The 20,624-nt window shown below is 42.5% G+C and overlaps 1 protein-coding gene across 1 annotated transcript in view; it reads right to left on the reverse strand.

The window, feature by feature from the left end:
• LOC111143959 (Scm like with four mbt domains 1) overlaps positions 1 to 20,624 on the reverse strand; it is a 48,334-nt gene that overhangs the window by 3,894 nt on the left and 23,816 nt on the right. The window contains exons 9-16 of the mRNA XM_022497995.1: positions 19,511 to 19,593; positions 15,196 to 15,322; positions 13,855 to 13,968; positions 11,186 to 11,228; positions 9,645 to 9,709; positions 5,141 to 5,280; positions 4,302 to 4,411; positions 3,417 to 3,592 (exon numbers count right to left, since the gene is read on the reverse strand). Of these exons, the coding sequence (XP_022353703.1) occupies positions 3,417 to 3,592; positions 4,302 to 4,411; positions 5,141 to 5,280; positions 9,645 to 9,709; positions 11,186 to 11,228; positions 13,855 to 13,968; positions 15,196 to 15,322; positions 19,511 to 19,593 (858 nt within the window). The remainder of the gene's footprint in view (positions 1 to 3,416; positions 3,593 to 4,301; positions 4,412 to 5,140; positions 5,281 to 9,644; positions 9,710 to 11,185; positions 11,229 to 13,854; positions 13,969 to 15,195; positions 15,323 to 19,510; positions 19,594 to 20,624) is intronic.

Consider the following 20,624-nt stretch of genomic DNA (forward strand, 5'->3'; position numbering starts at 1 on the left):
TGCTTTTTGGACAAGGTTTCTTTCACTCAGTATGATTCTGAGTTTCACCTCTGCTGCTGTGTGTATGAATACTTCAGTCCCTTCTACTGATGAACAGCAAGCATCTCATTGTGAAGAATATACTAGTTTAGTCTCCTGTTGACAGGCACCTGGGCTGTTCCCAGGTTCTGGCTGTTACTATTTGGCAATGAACACTCTTGTCCGAGGCTTTTAGGGTGGATATTTTCATTTTCCTTGGGTAGATACCTGGGGATGGAATTGCTGGATCATACGTCAGATGTAGATTAACTTTTAAAGAAACTGCCAAAGAGTTTTCTTAAAGGGTTGCATAATTTGACACTCCCACCAGCACTGTGTGAGAGATCTAGTTGTTGACACCTTTGCCAGCTTGTGGGACTGTTCACGTTCTTCATTTTAGCCAATTTAGTGGATACGTAGTAATTTCTCATTATAGTTTAGATCTGCATTTCCCTGATGACTAATGATACTGAGCACGTTTTCATGTGCTTATTGGCCACATATGTATCTTTTTTGTGAAGTGCCTATTCAAGTCTTTTATTCATTTTTAAAATGGTTTTCTCTTTCTACTTTGAGATATAATTCATAATATAAAATCTACCATTTTAAAGTGTACATATCCCATGACTTTTAGTATATGATGTCTACAACAATCATAACTAATTCTAGAACATTTTCCTTTTAATTTTAAATTTTTAAAAATTGAGGTAAAAGTCCCCATAACATACAATTAACCATTTTCCATGTACCATTCAGTGGTGTTCAGCATATTCACAATGTTGTACAACTATCAGCTTTCTCTTGCTTCCAAGTTTCCCTTATTACGGAGTTGAGGGAGTATTTACTACACTGGACAGAAATTCTCTGAGCATAAGTTCTTAATTTTGGTGATTTTTTTCCTTTACGTTAGTGCATTGTTTTCTAAGAAATCTTTGCTTGCCCCAAGATCTTGAGGATACCCTTCTTGTTTTCTTCTAGGAGCTTTATAGTTTTAGCTTTTACCTCAGGCCTGAGATACACCTTGAATTAATTTTTATATATAGTGAGGTAGAAGCCAAGGAGTTCTGGTTTCGTTTTTTCGATTTGGAAATCCGACTGTACCAGTGCCATTTGTTGAAAGAACTTCCTTTTACTGTTAAGTTCTTCATCTTTATTGAAAATCATTTAACCACATAAATTTGGGTGTATTTCTGGCCCCTCTCTTCTGTCCCATCACTCTGTGTGACTATTTCATCCACCTCACTTACTGATTATTCTACCTTTATGGTAAAACTCGAAGGCAGACAGAGTAAGTTCTCCAACTTTATTCTTTTTCAGGATTGTTTTGGCTATTCTAGATCTTGCACATTTTCATATAAATTTTAGAATATAAAAATAATTCCAAAAATGAACTATATATATCCTAGCTCTAAATATATATACTAGTTCTATATTAACATAAAAACAAAATATAATTTTTTTTTGCAAAAAATGGATTATAGGGGTGCCTGGGTGGCTCAGTGGGTTAAGCCTCTGCCTTCGGCTCAGGTCATGATCCCAAGGTCCTGGGATCCAGCCCCGCATCGGGCTCTCTGCTCCGCGGAGAGCCTGCTTCCTCCTCTCTCTCTCTGCCTGCCTCTCTGCCTACTTGCGATCTGTCAAATAAATAAATAAAATCTTAAAAAAAAAAGGATTATACAGAATATAAATCCATTTGATATCACTCAGATTACTAACTGAGGAAAATCATAAACACTCTCTCCTAAAGTCTAGGCTTGTATCACTTAGAAAAATAGATTTAGACAAAAAGCTAATAAAATCTGCATATCCTCCACAGGCTCAAACTGATAAGACAGTATGTAGAGTATATTTCACATAGCGACTAATACTTGCAATTTGCTAAACTAAGTGCTGAATCTGACCCTATAAGCTAACACCAATCCCTGCCTTTAAGGAGTTTACAATCCAACAAATAAAAATAGAAATTACAAGGTTAGACTCTTCTATGATTTTGCAATTCAGACACTGACTGATTAGCAAGCTCATCATGCTAAATGACTTCAGATCAGCAGCATCAAGAGTGTCTGGGAGCTTGCTGGAAAAGCAGGTACCCACAGACCTGATGAATCACAACTTTCATTTTAACAAGAACCTTAGCTAGTCTGCATGCATGATAAAGTTTAAGAGGCAAAGGATTAGAGATCCCTAAAAGAAATCTTTAAATTTAACAAGGTAAAAATCTTCCTCTGTATTAATTCTCCCAAGTGACATCGGGGCTTGTAAAATTTAAGGAAAGGTAGGATCAGAATTTTGTCTTTGGGCAACAATGTCTTGACAAGGCTCTGATCTGGAAATTTCCTCTTGTATGATGTGTGCATGTGCGCGTGCGCATGCGCAGTGGGCAGTTTCACATGGGAGAAAATAAACAATGAGAGGGAACGGGTGTTGCTGTGACAGTTCTGAGTGAGGCCCGCAAGTACCCTTCTCCTACCACTGATGCCTCCCAGCCACAGCGGCTTCTCTGCTGCTCCTTGCAGACTCCTGCTCCTGCTGTGCTCTTGCTGCCCCTGCCCAGAGCACGTTCACCCTGATGTCTGCACAGTGGGCTCTCTTGCTTCCTTCAGGTTGTCACCTGGCAGGAAGACCTCCCCAACCACCTCTGAACAGCACCCCATCCTAGCCTTCCTTACTCCCCACTCCCCTCCTTTGCTTACTTATCTTGCCTCATTTTTCTCCATAGTACCTGTCTCTCTTTGTTCACTTATTATCTGTCCCCCACATTAAAATGAAAACCCAATGAGCACAGGAATTTTTCTTTACTGTAGCATCCCAGTACTAGAACAGCAGTGGCACACAGTGGCCACATAATAAATACTTAGAGACTGCATGAATGAATCACATATCCCATCAGATGCAAAAGCTAATTTACATGAAAGTTAATGGGCCTGCGGGCCAAATCTGACCCATAGCCTGTTTCAGTATGGCCCTCAAGCTAAAGATGGCTTTTACATCTTTAAAAGTGTTCTTTAAAAGTGAAAATAAAACAAAACAGAGGGAAGCCTGGGTGGCTTAATTGACTAAGTGTCTGCCTTCAGCTCAGGTCATGATCCCAGAGTCCTGGGATCGAGCCCCACGTCAGACTCCCTGCTCAGCAAGAAGCCTGTTTCTCCCTTTCCCCCTGCTTGTGTTCCCTCTCTCGCTGTCTCTCTGTCAAATAAATAAAATCTTTAAAAAAAAAACAGAGAAGAATATGCAGCAGAGATCATTTGACTGACGACCTAAAATATTCATTATCTGGTCCTTTACAGAAGCAGTTTGTATACCTGTGTTATAGGTGAAATGTCTACAGAATAAAAACTTTCCAAGATATAAAGTGTGGCCAGCCATCAGAGTTAACAAATCTGGAAAACCGGACTTACTGTATTTGGTCTTTGTAAGCACAGAGCAGTTCTCAGAACACTTGTCCAGAACCATCCTCGGGCCAAAGAGATTCGGACAGCACTCCAGTTTGATGCAGGTTTGCCTGCAGAACTCTGTCACGCGATCTGCTGTCTTCACTACCTCAACAGTAGCCCGGTAACTCTTTCCTTTGTATCTGCCGTGGAAGATGCCAGAGACCAAGTTTACTGGCCTAGTGATTACCCAGAGAAAATCAAGTGCATTCACAGGCCTGAAAAATGTCTTCGCTTCTCAGAATAGTACATATCCTTTATAGTTTGAGGATTCTAAAATTGAGTTTATGCATACTGCACTTAAATCAAATTTATCACCTAAGCTATAACAGATAAATGTTGAGGTTTTTATATTAGCAGATGAGAGTCTTGCTTTCTGGTTCCTCAGTTTAAGGTTTCTAAAAAGGAACTTCTACACTAACTACTAAAAGAAAAGGGACTAGAACGAAGGATTTCCTTTACCCTTGGGCAGTGATCCTCAGAGTGTGGACATGGGCCAGGTTAACCTGCCCACGGTCACGCTGACAGGGTCAGAAAACAAGAGTACACGTTTATAGCCTTTCACAGTAATTTGCAAAGGTGAGTTCATGGCTCTTAAATCTAAAAACAAATTATTCTTGCATTTTATGTCTTGTAATTTTCGTATTTCTTATAACTCATTCTTACCATATTTTGTAACAGTACTGGCCCACAACAGGATGGAAACCTACAAAACGAAACGAATCTGGTCCCTCACCCCCAAGAGCTGAAGAACTGCCCAAGAGGACAGAACTACTCTAACACGACGCATGGAGGATCAGGCTCCGTGGCCTGTCAGACGGCTAAGAATAAAGGGCAGAGGAGGCTACTCACTTGGCTTTTAGGACCTCCCCACATCCATGCCACACGGAGTCCTTGTCCAGCTGCAGCTCCCGAAGGACGCGACTGGGTTTGTAGGCTGCATTGATAAGTAAAGTGAGGACCTGCGCTCCATTTTTAAAGCAGAAATATGGGTTGGGAATGAGAAAAGCAGACCATTAGAATCTTGTTACCCCCCAGAATATCATTTAGGAGATTAAATCTAATATTTGTTAACAAGTACTAACAAAATAATAATATTCAAGATACAACTGCTGACCAAAGTGGTAGCTAAGACAATAATCAGACCCTCTTGGACATTCAAAACATCACAGGACGAAATAGGCAGCATGAAATAAAAACGACTCTGGCATATGCTTCTGAATCCTTTGCAAGTCCTGGCAGATACAGCAGCTTGGCCTCCCAGACCCGCCCTGCCCCGCCACGGACCGAAAGCGCCAACAGTCCTTACAGCTGGTGTGCACAGCGCGTGGCAGTCTGGTGGGCAGCTGGGCAAGCCCGGCAGGTGCGCAGCTTTCTCATGGCCCCCGTGAGCGCCACGTGGCCTCCGGCTCCTCGACTATGCTCCCGCTCATCCTCGCACCACACTCAGGCAGCCTCTGACGAAAGCCCTTTCTCCACTAGCAGAGGTGGGCATGCTACGTGCAGAGCTGCCTACATGAATGCTCCCTCAGGAGCAAAAGTAAGGACGTGTCTGGTTCATTGAACAATACAGGAGGAAAGGGAATCCTTTCTGATAAGACCTAGCACTGTCACACGAAGGCATGCACATCTTTGTACCGATGAGTCTAGGAGACTGCTGTGAGTTCGTCCGCCCCGGGTGAGAAGCTTACCTCTCTGAGGACCAGAACACAGTTCCCAGGCCCTACACACTGAGGCAGCTCAGCGATTCTTCCTTTGTTAAGATATGGCCCTGAGAAGCAACGGTGGTTGAAATATATCTTTGGACAGCAGTATTTTCCATTAATCATAACTGGGAAACGAAGAGAAACAAATATTCAGAACAGTCATTTTCCACTCCGTGTTTCCAAAGTGAATTACTGGGGGGTGGGGGTGGCAAGCATAGCCACCATTATATAAAGTTATACATCACATATTTTGAAGTTTAACACGTTGCCTGAGAGTGCCCTTGAAACACCTGAGACTTACCACAACTCTATTACAGAGCTCATCACGCTGCCCAAATCAAACAACAGCCTGAATTACATGGAGATTGACTTCAGGGTTAACACGACTCTGTTTCAGAGTCCCATACTTCTATCAATAAGGGAAGTAAAGGATTGACTTTAAGAACCCAAGATGAGGGGCGCCTGGGTGGCTCAGTGGATTAAGCCACTGCCTTCAGCTCAGGTCATGTCTCGGGGTCCTGGGATCGAGCCCCGCATCGGGCTCTCTGCTCCACAGGGAGCCTGCTTCCCCCCCCCACCACGCCTGCTGCTCTGCCTACTTGTGATCTCTCTCTCTCTCTGTGTCAAATAAATAAATAAAATATTTAAAAAAAAAAAAAAAAAAAGAACCCAAGATGATGGGGAGCCTCAGGTGGCTCAGTCGGCTGAGCATTGGGCTCATGATTTTGGCTTAGGTCCTGATCTCAGGGTCGCTCTGCACTCAGCGCAGTGTCTGCTTGAGATTCCCTCTGCCCCTCCCCCAGCTACCCACGCGCTTTCTCTCTCAAACAAATAAAATCTTTAAAAAGAAAACACTCTTAAAAAAAGAATTTAAAAAAAAGAAGGAACCCATGATGATTCTTTAAAAAAAAATAAAAAGAAAGAAAGAACAAGCACGTGTGCTCGTATGCAAACGGGGAGGGGCAGAGAAAGAGGGAGAGAGAGAATCTTAGGCAGACACCCTGCTCAGCGCAGAGCCCCATATGGGCTTTCATAACCCATGATCTCATGACCCTGAGATCGTGATCTGAGCCAAAATCAAGAGTCATGCGCTTGGGGCACCTGGGTGGCTCAGTTGTTAAGTGTCTGCCTTCAGCTCGGGTCAGGATTCCAGGGTCCTGGGATCAAGCTCCGCTTCAGGCTCCCTGCTCAGCGGGGAGCCTGCTTCTCCCTCTCTCCTGGCTTGTGTTCCCTCTCTATCTCTCTCTCTGTCGAATAAATAAATAAAATCTTAAAAAAAAAAAAAAAGAGTCACATGCTTACCTGACTGTGTGCCCAGGCTCCCCATGAGAACCCATGATGATTCAATGATTCTTGATGCTCAACTATTCAATAATCTATTCTGGAATGTTTCTAGGCAGTGGTGATGAATCATTTCCAGAACTACAGTTTCTCCCCTTAAAACCACCAAACTAGCACATCAGCAGTGTACTATGAGGTAGACATCCTCCCACATCTGGGACTCCTCCAAAGGCTGAAAGTAAGCTACAAACACATCTCTAAGAACTTTAAGCACCAGGGGGTGTTACGGGGGCATACAGACCCCTCTCTTCAACTCTTTCTGTGTGAATGCTATACTTCAACATGTTTTTTCATTCCCTCATTGTAGTTGGCAATTCCACTAATAAATATATGAAATTCATAGTCACGAAAGCAGAAAGAAGCCCTGCTGCTGGACACTGTTTTGGGAAAGAAAACGTGTGCACTGCCCACTGCCAATGGGATCCTGAAGCACGGAATGTCCACTAGGGAATGAAGAATGCAGTCTCAGCACAGAGGTCAGCATGTCTGTGCCCGCTTCTCCATCTCAACTCCGCCACCCAGACCCCACTCTTCAGGATGAAGGCCCATGTGCTCCCCACTGCTGGCAGTATGGGCGGCTTATAGGTCTCAGCTGTACGTTATCCTGGAATTAGCCTTGCCCGACCCTCTCACAGGAGAGAGACACCTTGCCCAAGGTTGCACCCTCTGTGAGCAGACGGGAGCTGCAGCCCACTTCTAATAACTGCCCAGAGAGGGGAAAAAGGTACGGCCACTGTGCCTCAACTAGGGATGACTCTGAGTGGCCACACCAGCTAAAAGGCTTCCTTGTGGGCTGGAAGGAACTTCTGTTACAAACAGCACTGCAACTCGACTTCTCCCTCTGCCCAATTCCTGCCCCCCGCTGAAGCTGTTCCCCAAAAGCGCACCCCAGTGACACTCCTGCATGCAAATAGCAGCCGCAGACGGTTTCCAAGGTAACCAGAACTGTGACAAAACACAAACCAAAAAGAACATGGCTGAGGTCACTTGGGAAACATTAGTGTCTGTCTTCTACAGTTCTAGTAGGCATTAGAATAGCCAGTAATACATCAAAATTAAAGAGTTGCCTTGTGTTTTTAATTTACCTTACCCTTTGATACCAAGGGTTTTGATACCAAAACCACAATGAGCTATCACCTCACACCTGTTAGGATGGCTATTATCAAAAAGGCAGGAATTAGTGAGTGTTGACGAAGAGGTGGAGAAAAGAACGCTGGTACCCCGTGGGAATGCAAACAGGTGCAGCCACTCTGAACAGTACGGGGGTTCCTCAAAAAGTCAAAAAGAGAACTACCTTGTGATCCAGTAATTCCACTTCACAGGGAATTTATCTGAAGGGAACAAAAATACTAACTGGAAAGGGTATCTGCCGCCCACCCCCACCATGTTCACTGCAGCATTATTTACAATAGTCAAGATATGGAAACAACCCGAGTGTCCATGGACAGACAGATGGATAAAGAACGGAATGTTGTTCAGCCATCTAAAAAAAATAAATCCTGTCATTTGTGACACCATGAATGGACCCTGAGTTCACTCATTAAGTGGAATAAATCAGACTGAGAAAGACAAATATCATATGATCTCACTCATTTGTGGGATTTAAACAACAAAAACAAGACCCCAACTCACAGATACAGAGAACAGGCTGGTGGTCGCCGGAGGCAGGGGTAGGAAGTGGGCGAAATGCATGAAGATGGTTCAAAAGATACAAACCTCCAGTTCTAAGTAAGTCTTGGGAATGTACTGTGCAGCAGTGAGTATAGCAGTAATATTACTGTGCTGTACATCTGAACATTGCTAAGAGAACAGATCTTCTCATCACAAGAAAAAAAACGTAATTATGTGGTGGTAGATGTTAACCAGACTTACTGTGGTGACCATTTTGCAATAGATACAAATATCAAATCACTATGTTATACATCTGAAACTAATATGTTTTGCGTCAATTATATCTCAATAAAAAATGGGTAATTTTGAAAAAAGATATTTACTAGTAATGTTATTCTGCTGGGTACTCAAAAGATAACATTATGGTCAAGTAAGAGTTATCCTGGCAATGTAAGAAGGATTCAACCGTAGGAAAAAAATCTATCACTGAGATTCACCACATTAATAATCTTAGAAAAATCATGTGATCATCCAATGCTAAGGAAAAATTCTTCAGTCAAAGTGAACATGGGTTTATGACTAAAGTTCCTAGAAAACTAGAAACAGAAGGGAACTTCTTTAGCAGTTACCTGCCAATCACCTGTTGAACAGAGGAAGTTTAAACACCTTCCTTTTAATGTCATGAATACAACAGTGATGCCACTGTCATCATGCTTTTTAAATACAGGGACAAGTTCTATAGGGACATACAAGTAAATGACAGTAAACCAGTAGAGCCGGCTGGTTACTACGATGAAGGTCGTCACCTTTTTGAAAAGGCCCTGATCCTCCACCCATGAGTGACACAATGAGAAGGCAGTGTGTGGAAAAGAAGAAAGTGTGAGTTTTGAACTTGAGAAAGAGCTGAGTTACTTTTTTGACCCATCTACTCATAAAGCTGTGTGGCCTCTCGGAGCTTTGATTTCTTTTCTGTTCTAGGAATTTACTAAATGCCGTCCAAATGTGTAACCTGTGCTACAGTGCACATCCAGACGCTGAGCACGCAACCAGCAAAGGTGGAGCCAAGAGCGGTCCCAGGGAGAGACCCCCTGACAAGGGCTCTGGCCTCCACAAGGATTCTTAATTCATTTGTCAGGCATTGCCTCTGGGACAATGTTTTTCCAGGGCTTCATTTTTTTAAATTGTGAAATATGTAACATAATGTGTACATCACAGAAAGTGTTTAAAGAACAATAAACATCCACCTGTCAACCATCCAGCTTAAGAAGGTACACTGCCTGGAAAGCTCCTGGCTCTTCATCTAAACTAGGGATGAGAATACTGACCCCTCCAGAGCCCTTGGCACCCAACAAGTGATCAGGAGAGAATAGTTAATAATTATGAATGGGCAGAAATATCATCCTAAAGATAATTATTAAACATAAGAGATCCCTCTGTGAAGCTACGTCCTATAAATCAGAGGTACTGTTTAAGATACAGTCCATTAAAAAACCCAGAAGGTTCTTTTTTCCACAAGACTGCATGCACTTATTTATACCTGAGTCTGTGGAGTTCAGCTCCTGATTCTTCAGACCCTCGTGGACAGTCCTGGAGGATGGTATTCTGGGTCAAGATAACACAACAAAACAGTAAGACAATCCTTAAGGTCAGTGAAGTGTGACGGTTAGTTTCCTTCAAATCTAAGAAAGCAAATGTGGCAGATTGCAAACTGTATAACAGAAGGTGCTTCCCTGATCACACTTTTATATTTTTAACAATGGTTTTTAAAACTATGTACATGGTTTAATGAGCCAACAGACAGTCTGTAGACAGTGCTGTATTACTTCATATTCAAATCAACTTTCTCTCACTCATGTGAGCAACAAATTATAGAATTCCTTCTGGAATTCTCAAACCACAAGTAAATTTTTCATCGTTCTCAATAGTCTAAGAACAAAAACATTTCTTATAAGGGTCTGTCTTCTTCTATCAGTTTTAAAATCAAAGACAAATTAGGTTTTAAAAATCAAACTTATTCTATATGTAGCAATCAATGAAAAAGGCTAACTTGTCTTTTTTAGAATACTTCCTGAATAAAACCATGGATCTGTCTCAACAACTAAGTCAAGGAGAACTCCAAGGCCCGATGTTGACATTGCTATCTCACCTTTCCACCTGGACTTCTCCACCTCGCTCCACTTCTGCTGTCAGTCTACTACTCACACAGCCACAGAAGCAGCCATAAGTCACACAGAATTTGCTACAGACTGAATCCATTCACTGAAGCCCCACTCCGACTGCATCTGGAGACTGAGCTCTTGCGAGGTAAATAAAGGCGTGGCTCTGATCTAGGGGGGCTGGCTCTCTCTGCCAGCTGGCCCTACCATGTAAGGACGAGAGAAGCTGGCAGTCAGCAGGAAGAAAGCCCGGCCAGGAACCCAATCGGGCTGGCACTCTGACTTCGGACTTCCCAGCCTGCAGAACTGGGAGAAAATAAATTTCTGTTGTCTCAGCCACCGAGTCAGTAGTATTTTGTTATGGCAGCTTGTGCAAAATAACACAGACTTGAAAACCCAGTGTTCAGAAACACACATTACATGTATTTTTAAGACATCACTGATTAAGTGCTTCTCAAAGCTGTGTCAGAAGGTACGCCATCGAGGGCGTCCTGACAGAGCACAAAGGTTCCCCTGAGCACACCTTCTCTTTTACAGACACTATCTTTCACCCCAACTTTTCTTTCATTGTGAGAAATCATATCATATCCTAATTTCTAATTTTTGCTCTTCCTTAACAAATAACAGTACAGAGATTCTATTTCCTCTCTTATGCAAATGCTTTCAGGCTCTAAAAGCCAAAGAAAACTCAACTGGTGGGAACATCTTGAGAAGGCATTTTACCCCTTTGTATATAAGGCCATTTCAGAAAATACATATGCTGTAAGGAAAAGTATGTAACCTAGCAAAAGCTGAATTAAAGAATTATGCTTTCACCCAAGAAAATAACATATGAGATACATTCTCTGAAATAGCGATTTCTTTTTCTAGATATTCTAACTTTCAAATGTCAACTGTTCAAACATACTAGTATATTACTTACTGTTTTTCTGGTTGAACCACTGCAATTTTCCTCTGTTTGTGTACTGCAAGAAGAAAACAAAACTATAAATGTCAAGAAAAATAAGGAAAGGTTATATATTAAGCTAACATTAACATATACAAAGCCCAGTCATGTGTGTATTTAACTAGTAAGTACTATGAATTAAGTGCTGATATAGCTGAATATCCAGACTGAGGCACATTTTCTGGGTAGGAGGAGTCTTTACACAAAGACCAAGGCTCTTAAATCCATCGACTCCTATGAATACTTTCACACAGGAAAAGATATTCAAAAGAAAATTTCACATTAATGAAATTAATACAAAAACACAAAAATTAACTAAACAGATCAAAGACTTAAGCATAGGGACACCTGGGTGGCTCAGCTGGTTAAGTGGCTGACTCTTGGTTTCAGCTCAGGTGATGATCTCAGGGTCAGGAGATAGAGCCCTAAGTTGCACTCTGTCCTGGGTGTTAAGCCTGCTTGAAATTCTCTCTATCTATCTCCCTCTGTCCCACCCCTAAAAAAAAAAAAAAAAAGAGCTTAACAAAAGACCTAAAGGGGTGCCTGGATGGCTCAGTTGGTTAAGCATCTGTCTTCAGCTCAGGTCATGATCCCAGAGTCCTGGGATCAAGCCTCATATCAGACTCCCTGCTCAGAGGGGACCTGCTTTTCCCTCTCCCTCTAACCCTCCCCACTCTCCCTCTGTCAAATAAATAGAATCTTCAAAAAATTGTTTTAAATAAACAAATTTTTTTAAAAGGCCTAAACATAAAGGCTAAAACTATAAAACTCTCAGAAGGTACCATAAGGGAAAATCTTCATGACATCAGATTTGGCAATGATTTCTTAGATATGACACCGAAAGCAGAGGCAACAAAAGAAAAAACAAATTGGACTACATCAAGTTCTAAAACTTCTGTGCATCAGACAACTCTATCAAGAGAGAGAAAAGGCACCCCACAGAATGGGAAAAAATACTTGCAAATCACATATCTGATAAGGAAGGCATTATTATCTAGAATACATAACAAAATCCTACAACTCAGCAACAACAACAAAAAACCCAGTAAAAAAAAATGGGCAAAAGACCTGAAGAGACATTTCTTGAAAGAAGATACACCAATACCCAGTAAGCATATGAAAAGGTGCTCAACAGAGCTAAGGACTAGGAAAACGCAAACCAGGACCACAGTAAGACACCACCCTGTACCTACCAGCAGCACTATTATAAAAAACAAACAAAAAACCACCCAACAAACAATAGCAACAAATCCAAAAACCAAGCAAGCAAACAAGAAACTCAGAAAGACGGGGCGCCTGGGTGGCTCAGTGGGTTAAGCCTCTGCCTTCGGCTCAGGTCATGATCCTGGGGTCCTGGGATTGAGCCCCGCATGGGGCTCTCTGCTCAGCAGGGAGCCTGCTTCTCCCTCTCTCTGCCTGCCTCTCTGCCAACTTGTGATCTCTGTCAAATAAATAAATAAAATCTTTGGAAAAAAAAAAAAAAAAGAAACTCAGAAAGTAACAAGTGCAGGAGGATGTGAAGAAAGCGGAGTCCTCATCCCATGGACACGTGCAGAACAGTCTAACGGTTCCTCCAAGTGTTAAACAGAGAGTTACACTCGAGAGATGGAAACACATGTCCACATAGAAACCTGCACACAGATGTTACAGCAGCATTCTTCATAACCAGTAAGGAATGGAGACAACCCAAATGTCCCTCGACTGAGACATGGATAAAGAAAATGGGGCCTAAAAAAAAAAAAAAAAAAAAGAAAATGGGGCCTAACACTACAGTGCAATGGCACTAAAAATACACAGGAGCGAAGTGCCGACACACACACCACACGGATGCACTCTGGAGACGTGATGCAGAGTAAAGCCCGTCACACGTGAGCACCTGCTGCATGATCCCACAGGCAAACACACATAGTAGGAGAAAGAAGAGAAGTAGGTGACTGGGGCTGGGGGCAGGAGGTAAAGAGGCAACTGCCAAGGGGTACAGGGCTTCTTTTTAGACAATGCAAATGTTTTCAAATGTTCTGTGGTGATAGCTGCACAACTCCATGAATATATTAAAAACCACTGAATTCTATAATCAAATTTTTTGTTACATAAATTATATTTCAATAAAGCCATTTTTAAAAGGGAGAGTGGGGTGGGATGACACTTTTAAGGTAGGTTACAGAAACACTCTGGCTTCCACCTCTCTCAACCTCTCTTCCTCTCTTCCTGGCTAGCTCGGATGGAAGCCAACTGCCATGTTGTGGGTTCCCCTATGAAAAAGGGCCCACATGGCAGAAACTGAGGGAAGCCTTCCACCAACAGCCAGCAAGGAACTGAGGCCCTCAGGCCCAGAGCCATGAGGGAATGCAACTCGCTACACGGCAGCAGACCCTCTCCACTGTGGGCCTTGAGATGGCTGCAGTCACTGGCTGACACCCTGAGTACAGACAGGCTCATGAGGGGCTTGGGTCCAGAGCACCCAGATTCCTGCCCTGCAGAAACTGTTAAGATAATCCACGCTTGTCGCCGTTAAGAGATTTCCTATGAGGAAGAGACAGCCAGAGCACCGCTTTGTTTCACTCAACTGTCCAGATGCATCCTAATGGTGGCAGCCACACAACATTATTTACGGATCAGCCCCTGGGCCAGACACAGACAGCTACCTCGTGCTCGGCGAGGGGCGCTGAGGGGATGGCCATTGGTTTCACACCAGCCCAAAGGAAATATATCCATGGATTCCACACTCACAATACATTCCGGTATGGGCTTCTTAGAACCTGTTTAGATTAAAACAAAGTTTTAGATCATTAAACAGCCTTCTTCATAAAGTACTTCCTAGACAATATTCTACTGTTGCAGTAATGCAGACACAAAATCTCCTGAGCAAGTTCTTTTTACACAGAAGTCATACTTTTACATATGTGACAAACATTAAGCAAAAAAAAGTAAATATCCCCTATGCATACCGGTACAAATATGAAAACAGGGGCGCCTGGGTGGCTCAGTCAGTTAAACAACCAACTCCTGGTTTCAGCTCAGGTCACGAACTCAGGGTCCTGGGATCAAGCCCCGCATCAGGCTCTGTGCTCGGCAGGGAGTCTGCTTGAGATTCTCTCTCTCCCTCTCCTGTCCCTCTGCCCTTCCCCCTCCCTCATGTTGTCTCTCTTTCTCTCTCTCTCAAGTAAATTAATAAATAAATTTTTAAAAAAGGAAAAGAAAATAGGTAGTGGGCATAGAGCGTGACCCCTAGTTACAGAACAGCAAATAAGCAAGTGGAACTACCAGCAGTATCACTCAGATGGTTGACAAATATAATCAATTCCATGAAACAACTGCAAAACGAAAGGCAACAGTGACAGTTCTACTCGATGAGAACATTAGTTCTGGTCCTTGGGAACAAACCAGTGAGGTCAACTCAGCAAGTGACGTTGCTCAGCAGGGGTTGTGCAATAGTCTGGATTCAATCCAGTCGCCGACATCTGCATTAAATGCCTGTTCTACAAACTGGAAAGAGTAGGTACCAAGTCTGTTTGGTAGGACGTAAGGAAGAAACTCAAGCTGTCTTCAGTAACTGCAGTGCTGAGTGCTCACATAAGGCTTTTCATCCACAAACCCATCCAATCACTGAACATTACTTTTAATATATCTTCTATTTTACATACTTTTTGTTTCTACTGGGTAGGGGCAAACAAAATATCATCTCTTAAGTGAGCTACATGTTAATGCTGATGCTCATATATTCTGGTTACATCAAAACATACGCCACCTTCAAGAAAACAGGAGACTCTACAGTGAAGACTTTTTACTTACATTCATTTCCTAAAGTTTGAAAGTCAAGGATAGGAAGAGAAGTTTTTAGCAAAGAATCTTGCACTGCAAATTATGAGTGTCTGAGCAAGACCCCTACTTAGCCAACTGCTGCAGCCTAACAGCCACATCACAGCGGTGGGCAGGCAGGGTAGAGAAGAGCGGCCGCAGGAGGGCTTCTCAGGGGTATGGCTTACCCTCCAGCTGGAGCCACAGGTAGGAGCCTCTCACCGCAGTAATGGTGGCAACGCACACTTCTTCGGGGAGAAGAGGGTTCACTGCCTCAAGCTTCATATTCTCCTTAAATTCATGCTCAGAAATGGACTGGAAAATAGATGATCAAATCCAAACACATACTCAGTACTAATTCACGTGCTCATCTCAGAGACCTGGCATAAGTAACATTTAACCCTACAGTAGCACTTCAAAGCTATACATTTGTTTTGCTTTGTTTTGTTTCTTAAAGTCAAAAATGTCTGTCTCTCTTGGTGCTATAAACAGTATACGGTCTTGAGATCGGGTAAACACGCATTATTGCTACCTGTGTGACCTCGCTCAAGCTTTCTGCCTCAGTTTCTTCATCTATCAGATGACCCTGAGAACACTTACCTCACTGGGTTATTAGGAGTTTTCAATAACATAAAGTCCCTAAGGCTCTGTGCCCTGAACCAGCTGGCTCTCACCCACTGTTGGTTTGCTTCTCCTCCCATACAGGGCTCTATCACACAGCAAGCTGCCTGGTTCCTCCTTCTATGTATGTCCTAAAAGGCAGTCAGGATAAATAATGCTTATGAATGAGGGAAAATATATGTTTGAAAAATTTGCAACCTCTGGGTCAAAGTGGAGAATTGAAACATATTTGATTGTTCTCTTTTCCTTCTGACATCACACTAAAACTAAAGTGTTGGTTTCTTTTGTTTTTGTTTTTGTTTTTTTTTTACATAAACCTACTAGGACAGATGCAACAGGAGACAATAATAACATATAAGCTAAAATTTAGAAGAGCATCGAGAACTAACGCAGTAGACTACAGAAGGGCGAATGTAAGCGGGCAGTGACGCAGGCTAAGAACAGGCAGCACCAGGTACCAGGCAACTGCAGGTAGAGAAGAAACAGTCCAGTGAAAAGACTCGCTGAAGATATTTAAGAACCATTTAGGTCATACCATTGGCTCTTCCACTCCATACCCCAGAGCAACTATCCCATTCCTTCCCCTGTAAAAGATGAGATTTATCCTCCAGAGAGGATCAGAGACAAGAGATCCCAGGACAGGAGGGTACGTGAGTTGCTGAGAGCATACACACAGTACCCAAAACAGGGCTTTGCACACAGAATGCTGAGAGGTCTGGCCCTTGCCTTTACCCTCCAGGCAGATGGGGAAATATGCAGTTAGATGACAAGCCCAAGAAGAAACACAGATTTAGATGATAAGCCCAAGAAGAAATACGGATTTAGGCATCCTTGACAAATGGCCAGCCAGAGCCCACCCTAAAGAGAAGTTCAAGGTTGACAAGTCCCACCCATATGCTCACAGCTTCCAACCGGGTTTTGTCTTTTAGTTCCCCCCCACTTCTTAAATATGAGCAAATCACCAAGCATTACCAGACATCTAAAAACATGAAAGCTAGGGACCAAAGTAGACAAAAGAAGCAAAGGGGAGAAAACTTTTTATGCAACAGGAAAATTTCCCAAAAGGCAGGAGTAATTAACATCCCCTGAGTGATAAGAAAAACTATCACATCTTTAAAATAAGAATGGTACGCTATTAAAAATAAATATCCAGAGACCAAAAACAGTTCGGGAAAATTAAAAAGGTGGTAATAAAAATTAAAAACTCTAAAGAAGGGTTGAAAGATAAAGTTTAGGAAATCTTTTCATCAAGTAAAGCAAAAAGATTAACAAACAGAAAACAGGAGAAAAGGAAAAGAAGAGTAGAGGTCTGATCCAAAGGGCCAACATACAAAAAAAAAAAAAAAAAAAAGAAATTCCAGAAAAAAAAGAGAAAATGCAAGGAAGGAAATCAAAGAAGAGATGCAAGAGGATTTCCCAGCACAGAGAGGAACAAATCTCTAGAGATAATGTGTTCACTGAGAACCCAGCAAGTGAATGAAGACAGACCAACAGGCTACCTGTGGCTTGGCTAGGAAACGTGGTGGCAAAGATCCTATAAGCTTCCAGGGACGGAGTAAAAGGCAGATCATCTATGAAAGATCAAGAATAAGGACAGGTTTCAACTTCTCAACAGTTCCACTGGAAGGTAGAAAACAATTAAATGATATTTTCAAAATGCTCAGGTAAAGTAATTTCTGACCTAAAATTCCAATAGAATGAAGACATTTTCAAACATGCAAAGTCTATAAAAATTTACCTCTCTTGCATCTCATTTCAGGAAGCTATGGGAAATGGGCTCCATCCAAACAAGGGAATGTGACAAGAAAGAGGCGGCGGTTAGACTTACAGAACAGGAATCTTAAATCGTAAGAAAGGGGAGAGGCAAACCCTTGAGTGACACTAAAAGGCAGTCCCCAGGACTAAAATTTCACCGCAAGCCTAGTGAGCAACCTGTCTGGGGAGAGAGAGAATGGAGGTTGCTAAAGGGATGTCTCGAAGAAAAATATTAGAAATGGCAAAGCTCCAATTCAAGGTTATCTAAGTGGTCACGGACTTGAGGAAAAAAGAATGTGTCTATGGAATATCTTGTACTTTAACCCTTCTACCCTAAAATACAAAGAAATAACTGTAACTAGAAAAGACACACAGGCCTAGTTGGACCAAACAGATTTCTGGGAAATGCTACAGGGCAGCTCTGCGAGCATGTGCTCCAAACACAGGACTGAGACCCTGGCCCAGATGCCGGTGATCTTCACAGTCGTCTCGCTTCACGGCCCACCCCAGGGCGGATGGAGCCAAAGCAGCAGGTGCTCAGGGCAGAACCTCAGACACCTGCAGAAGTGGCTGGCTGCACAGCCTTTTCTTGGTCCTCCTGGGCTCCTGTCAGTGAGACAGCTGCCTTCCGCAACCACACACCCACAGAAAATGATAGCTGCTGCTGAGAATAATGAAGCAGTCACTGGAAAACCACTGATGTGGGAAAGATGAGTGTGAAAGGATTGAGGAAGGAAAAGTAACCACAAACTGACAAGAAGGTTGCACTCCTGTTGCATCAGAGTATCAGGGTTCTCACTGCACTAGCAACCCTGGTGAAAATCTACATGCAAAGGAAAAGCCTTACCAAAAAGGTCAGCAAATTAATGCATATTATTACATCTTACGTTAAAATAGACTGTTGCATCAAAGGATGATTCCCTGACTTAGCTGACTTTCAATTTACCCACTACAAGTCCATCTGAGAGTCAGGTAAAGGAACTTTTGCATATGTTATTAGTGTCTCCCCACTCCTCATATACTCTAAGTTTCATAAAGGTGTGTGTTGGTGGGGAGATCACAGACTTCCAGATGTGACTGCCTTTGTGAAATAGTTACAAGAAGTTACTGGAAGATATGCTAAGAACTACCAATAGAAACAAAGAAAATTAAGCTATGAAAGGGCACCTGGGTGGGTCAGTTGGTTAAGCGTCTGACTCCTGATTTCAGCTCAGGCCACAATCTCAGGGTCATGGGATTGAGTCCTGCCTCGGGCTCTGTACTCAGCAGGGATTCTGCTTAAGGATACTCAATCTCTCTCTCCCTCTGTCCCTCCCCCTGGCTCATGTTCTCTCTCTCTCAAATAAATAAGTAAATCTTAAAAAAAAAAAAAGTTATTAAAAACAAGGCAATTATTAACTTGAGGACAAATAAAAGAAAATCATAAAATAATGCAGTGCTCAACTGTGAATAATATACAAATGCATACAATAGTGTTAAGTATTCAATCCAGATTCAACTCCACATTGTAACAGAACTCTAACAGAAGGAAGAGGTGGGTAAGACAGAGGAGAAAGGTGATATAAAATAGCTAAGTGCTCATTCACCATAACATACAACCAATAGACATGTCTAAAATTCATGCCTCAAAAGATGACAGTGTACTATTCTGAAAACGATTTAAGTACAAATATCAGAACAACAGGAATGAGTACTCCTGGAAGGGAGACCACAGCGAGGGATCGGGCAGGGAGCTGTTGTTTGATATTGTAAGCCCTTGACTGCTATTTGGTGTTGTAAACCATATGCATGTCATATTTTCACAGAAGTATTTTTAAATAAGCTTAATGATTTCTTTCTACTTAATACTTAAACATTTTTTCATATTTTTGAACTGCCAAAAATAATTATGAACTAAAAAAATGCACATGATTTCAACTAAATAAAAAAAAAACTGATAAACTTTAAAAACCAATTAAATTAACAAATTAACTTCCACAGTAAATGAATTTTCCTTGGACCATTTTATTATAGTCAACAAGATGCTCATTTGGGTTGAGTGAGAGGACTGAGTAAGAACCATGTGAGCCCGGGAAGCACAGCAGTGCCGGGCAGATAAGAACGGTGATGAGGGGCCGGGGTTCTCACCGGAGGAAAGCACCTCTGGGGAGCAGCTTCAGCACCACACTGTTTGAGGTAGTCGGCCCAATCAAAGTCCTGGCCTGGGTAGCCTAGGGAAGGACAAAAAAGAAAAGATTCACACCACATGTGCCTGCCTGGCTCTTCCATTCTGCCAGCTGTCCACCCAGAACTTCTCATTTGCTAAGTTGAGGACTTGGCTCATTTTAGGGAGGAGGGAAAACAATCCAAAGCATCATTCATGTTATAAAGCAGAGCAACTCTGGTTAAACCGTAGCAATATAATAAAATTCTTCAGATACATTTTTTTAAAAACTTTCTAGTTCCAAACTATGCATTTATTTTCAACACTATTTTATTTGATTAGCTGCTGGCAGTTTACCGAAAGAATTTAAGACACTTACGACTGGATTTGAATTGTTCTAATAAATCCAGTCAGGCTCTATTCTATTCCAAGTCGGGCTCTAAAGGAAGAAACACCAAATAATCTTTTTGCTCTCACAAAGCTATGCCCTCATATATCTTAGCCACTCCTGACACAATGCTCTCAGCACTGTTTTCAGATTCCTGTTTTACAGAATCCCAATGCTCTTAAAACCTTAATCACGAATTCATTTCAGCAAGATCCAGCTTAACTGCCTGCTTCAGTCCCCCAAGGTTCCTGGTAGCAGCCTCTCAGACCCGGCTCCCTGGCTGCCACCCGGAGTGGACAACCTCCCAGGCACAGAGCGGGCTACCACACTACACCACCTGACAGACATACAGCCCCTGCAATCCCTCCTCTGCCCAACTTAGACTGGCACCATGCTCTCCCTCCTGTTCTCCACCTCTATATCTCACACTACATTAGCTGCCATTTTCAGTTACATCATCTACTACTTTCCTCCTACTTACAGACAGATGAGCGGTCTGTAACAATGCTGAAAGTTCCAATATTTTTAATAATTGCTTTTCCTTTTCACATAAAGGCAGCAGGTAAGATAAAGAACTTGGGATATCCAGAGCCTTCTAGAACAGCAAGAACTTCCTCCTGCAGGCTTGTGCCCTCCTGCCACCACCTCCAGGCAGGCACGCCCACTCTCTGTTCACTGATGAGAGAACCTGGGAGGCTCCATTACTGTTT

Source organism: Enhydra lutris, unplaced genomic scaffold (assembly GCF_002288905.1).
Source record: "Enhydra lutris kenyoni isolate GAN:26980312 unplaced genomic scaffold, ASM228890v2 scaffoldscaffold10, whole genome shotgun sequence".
Classification (NCBI taxonomy): Eukaryota; Metazoa; Chordata; class Mammalia; order Carnivora; family Mustelidae; genus Enhydra; species Enhydra lutris.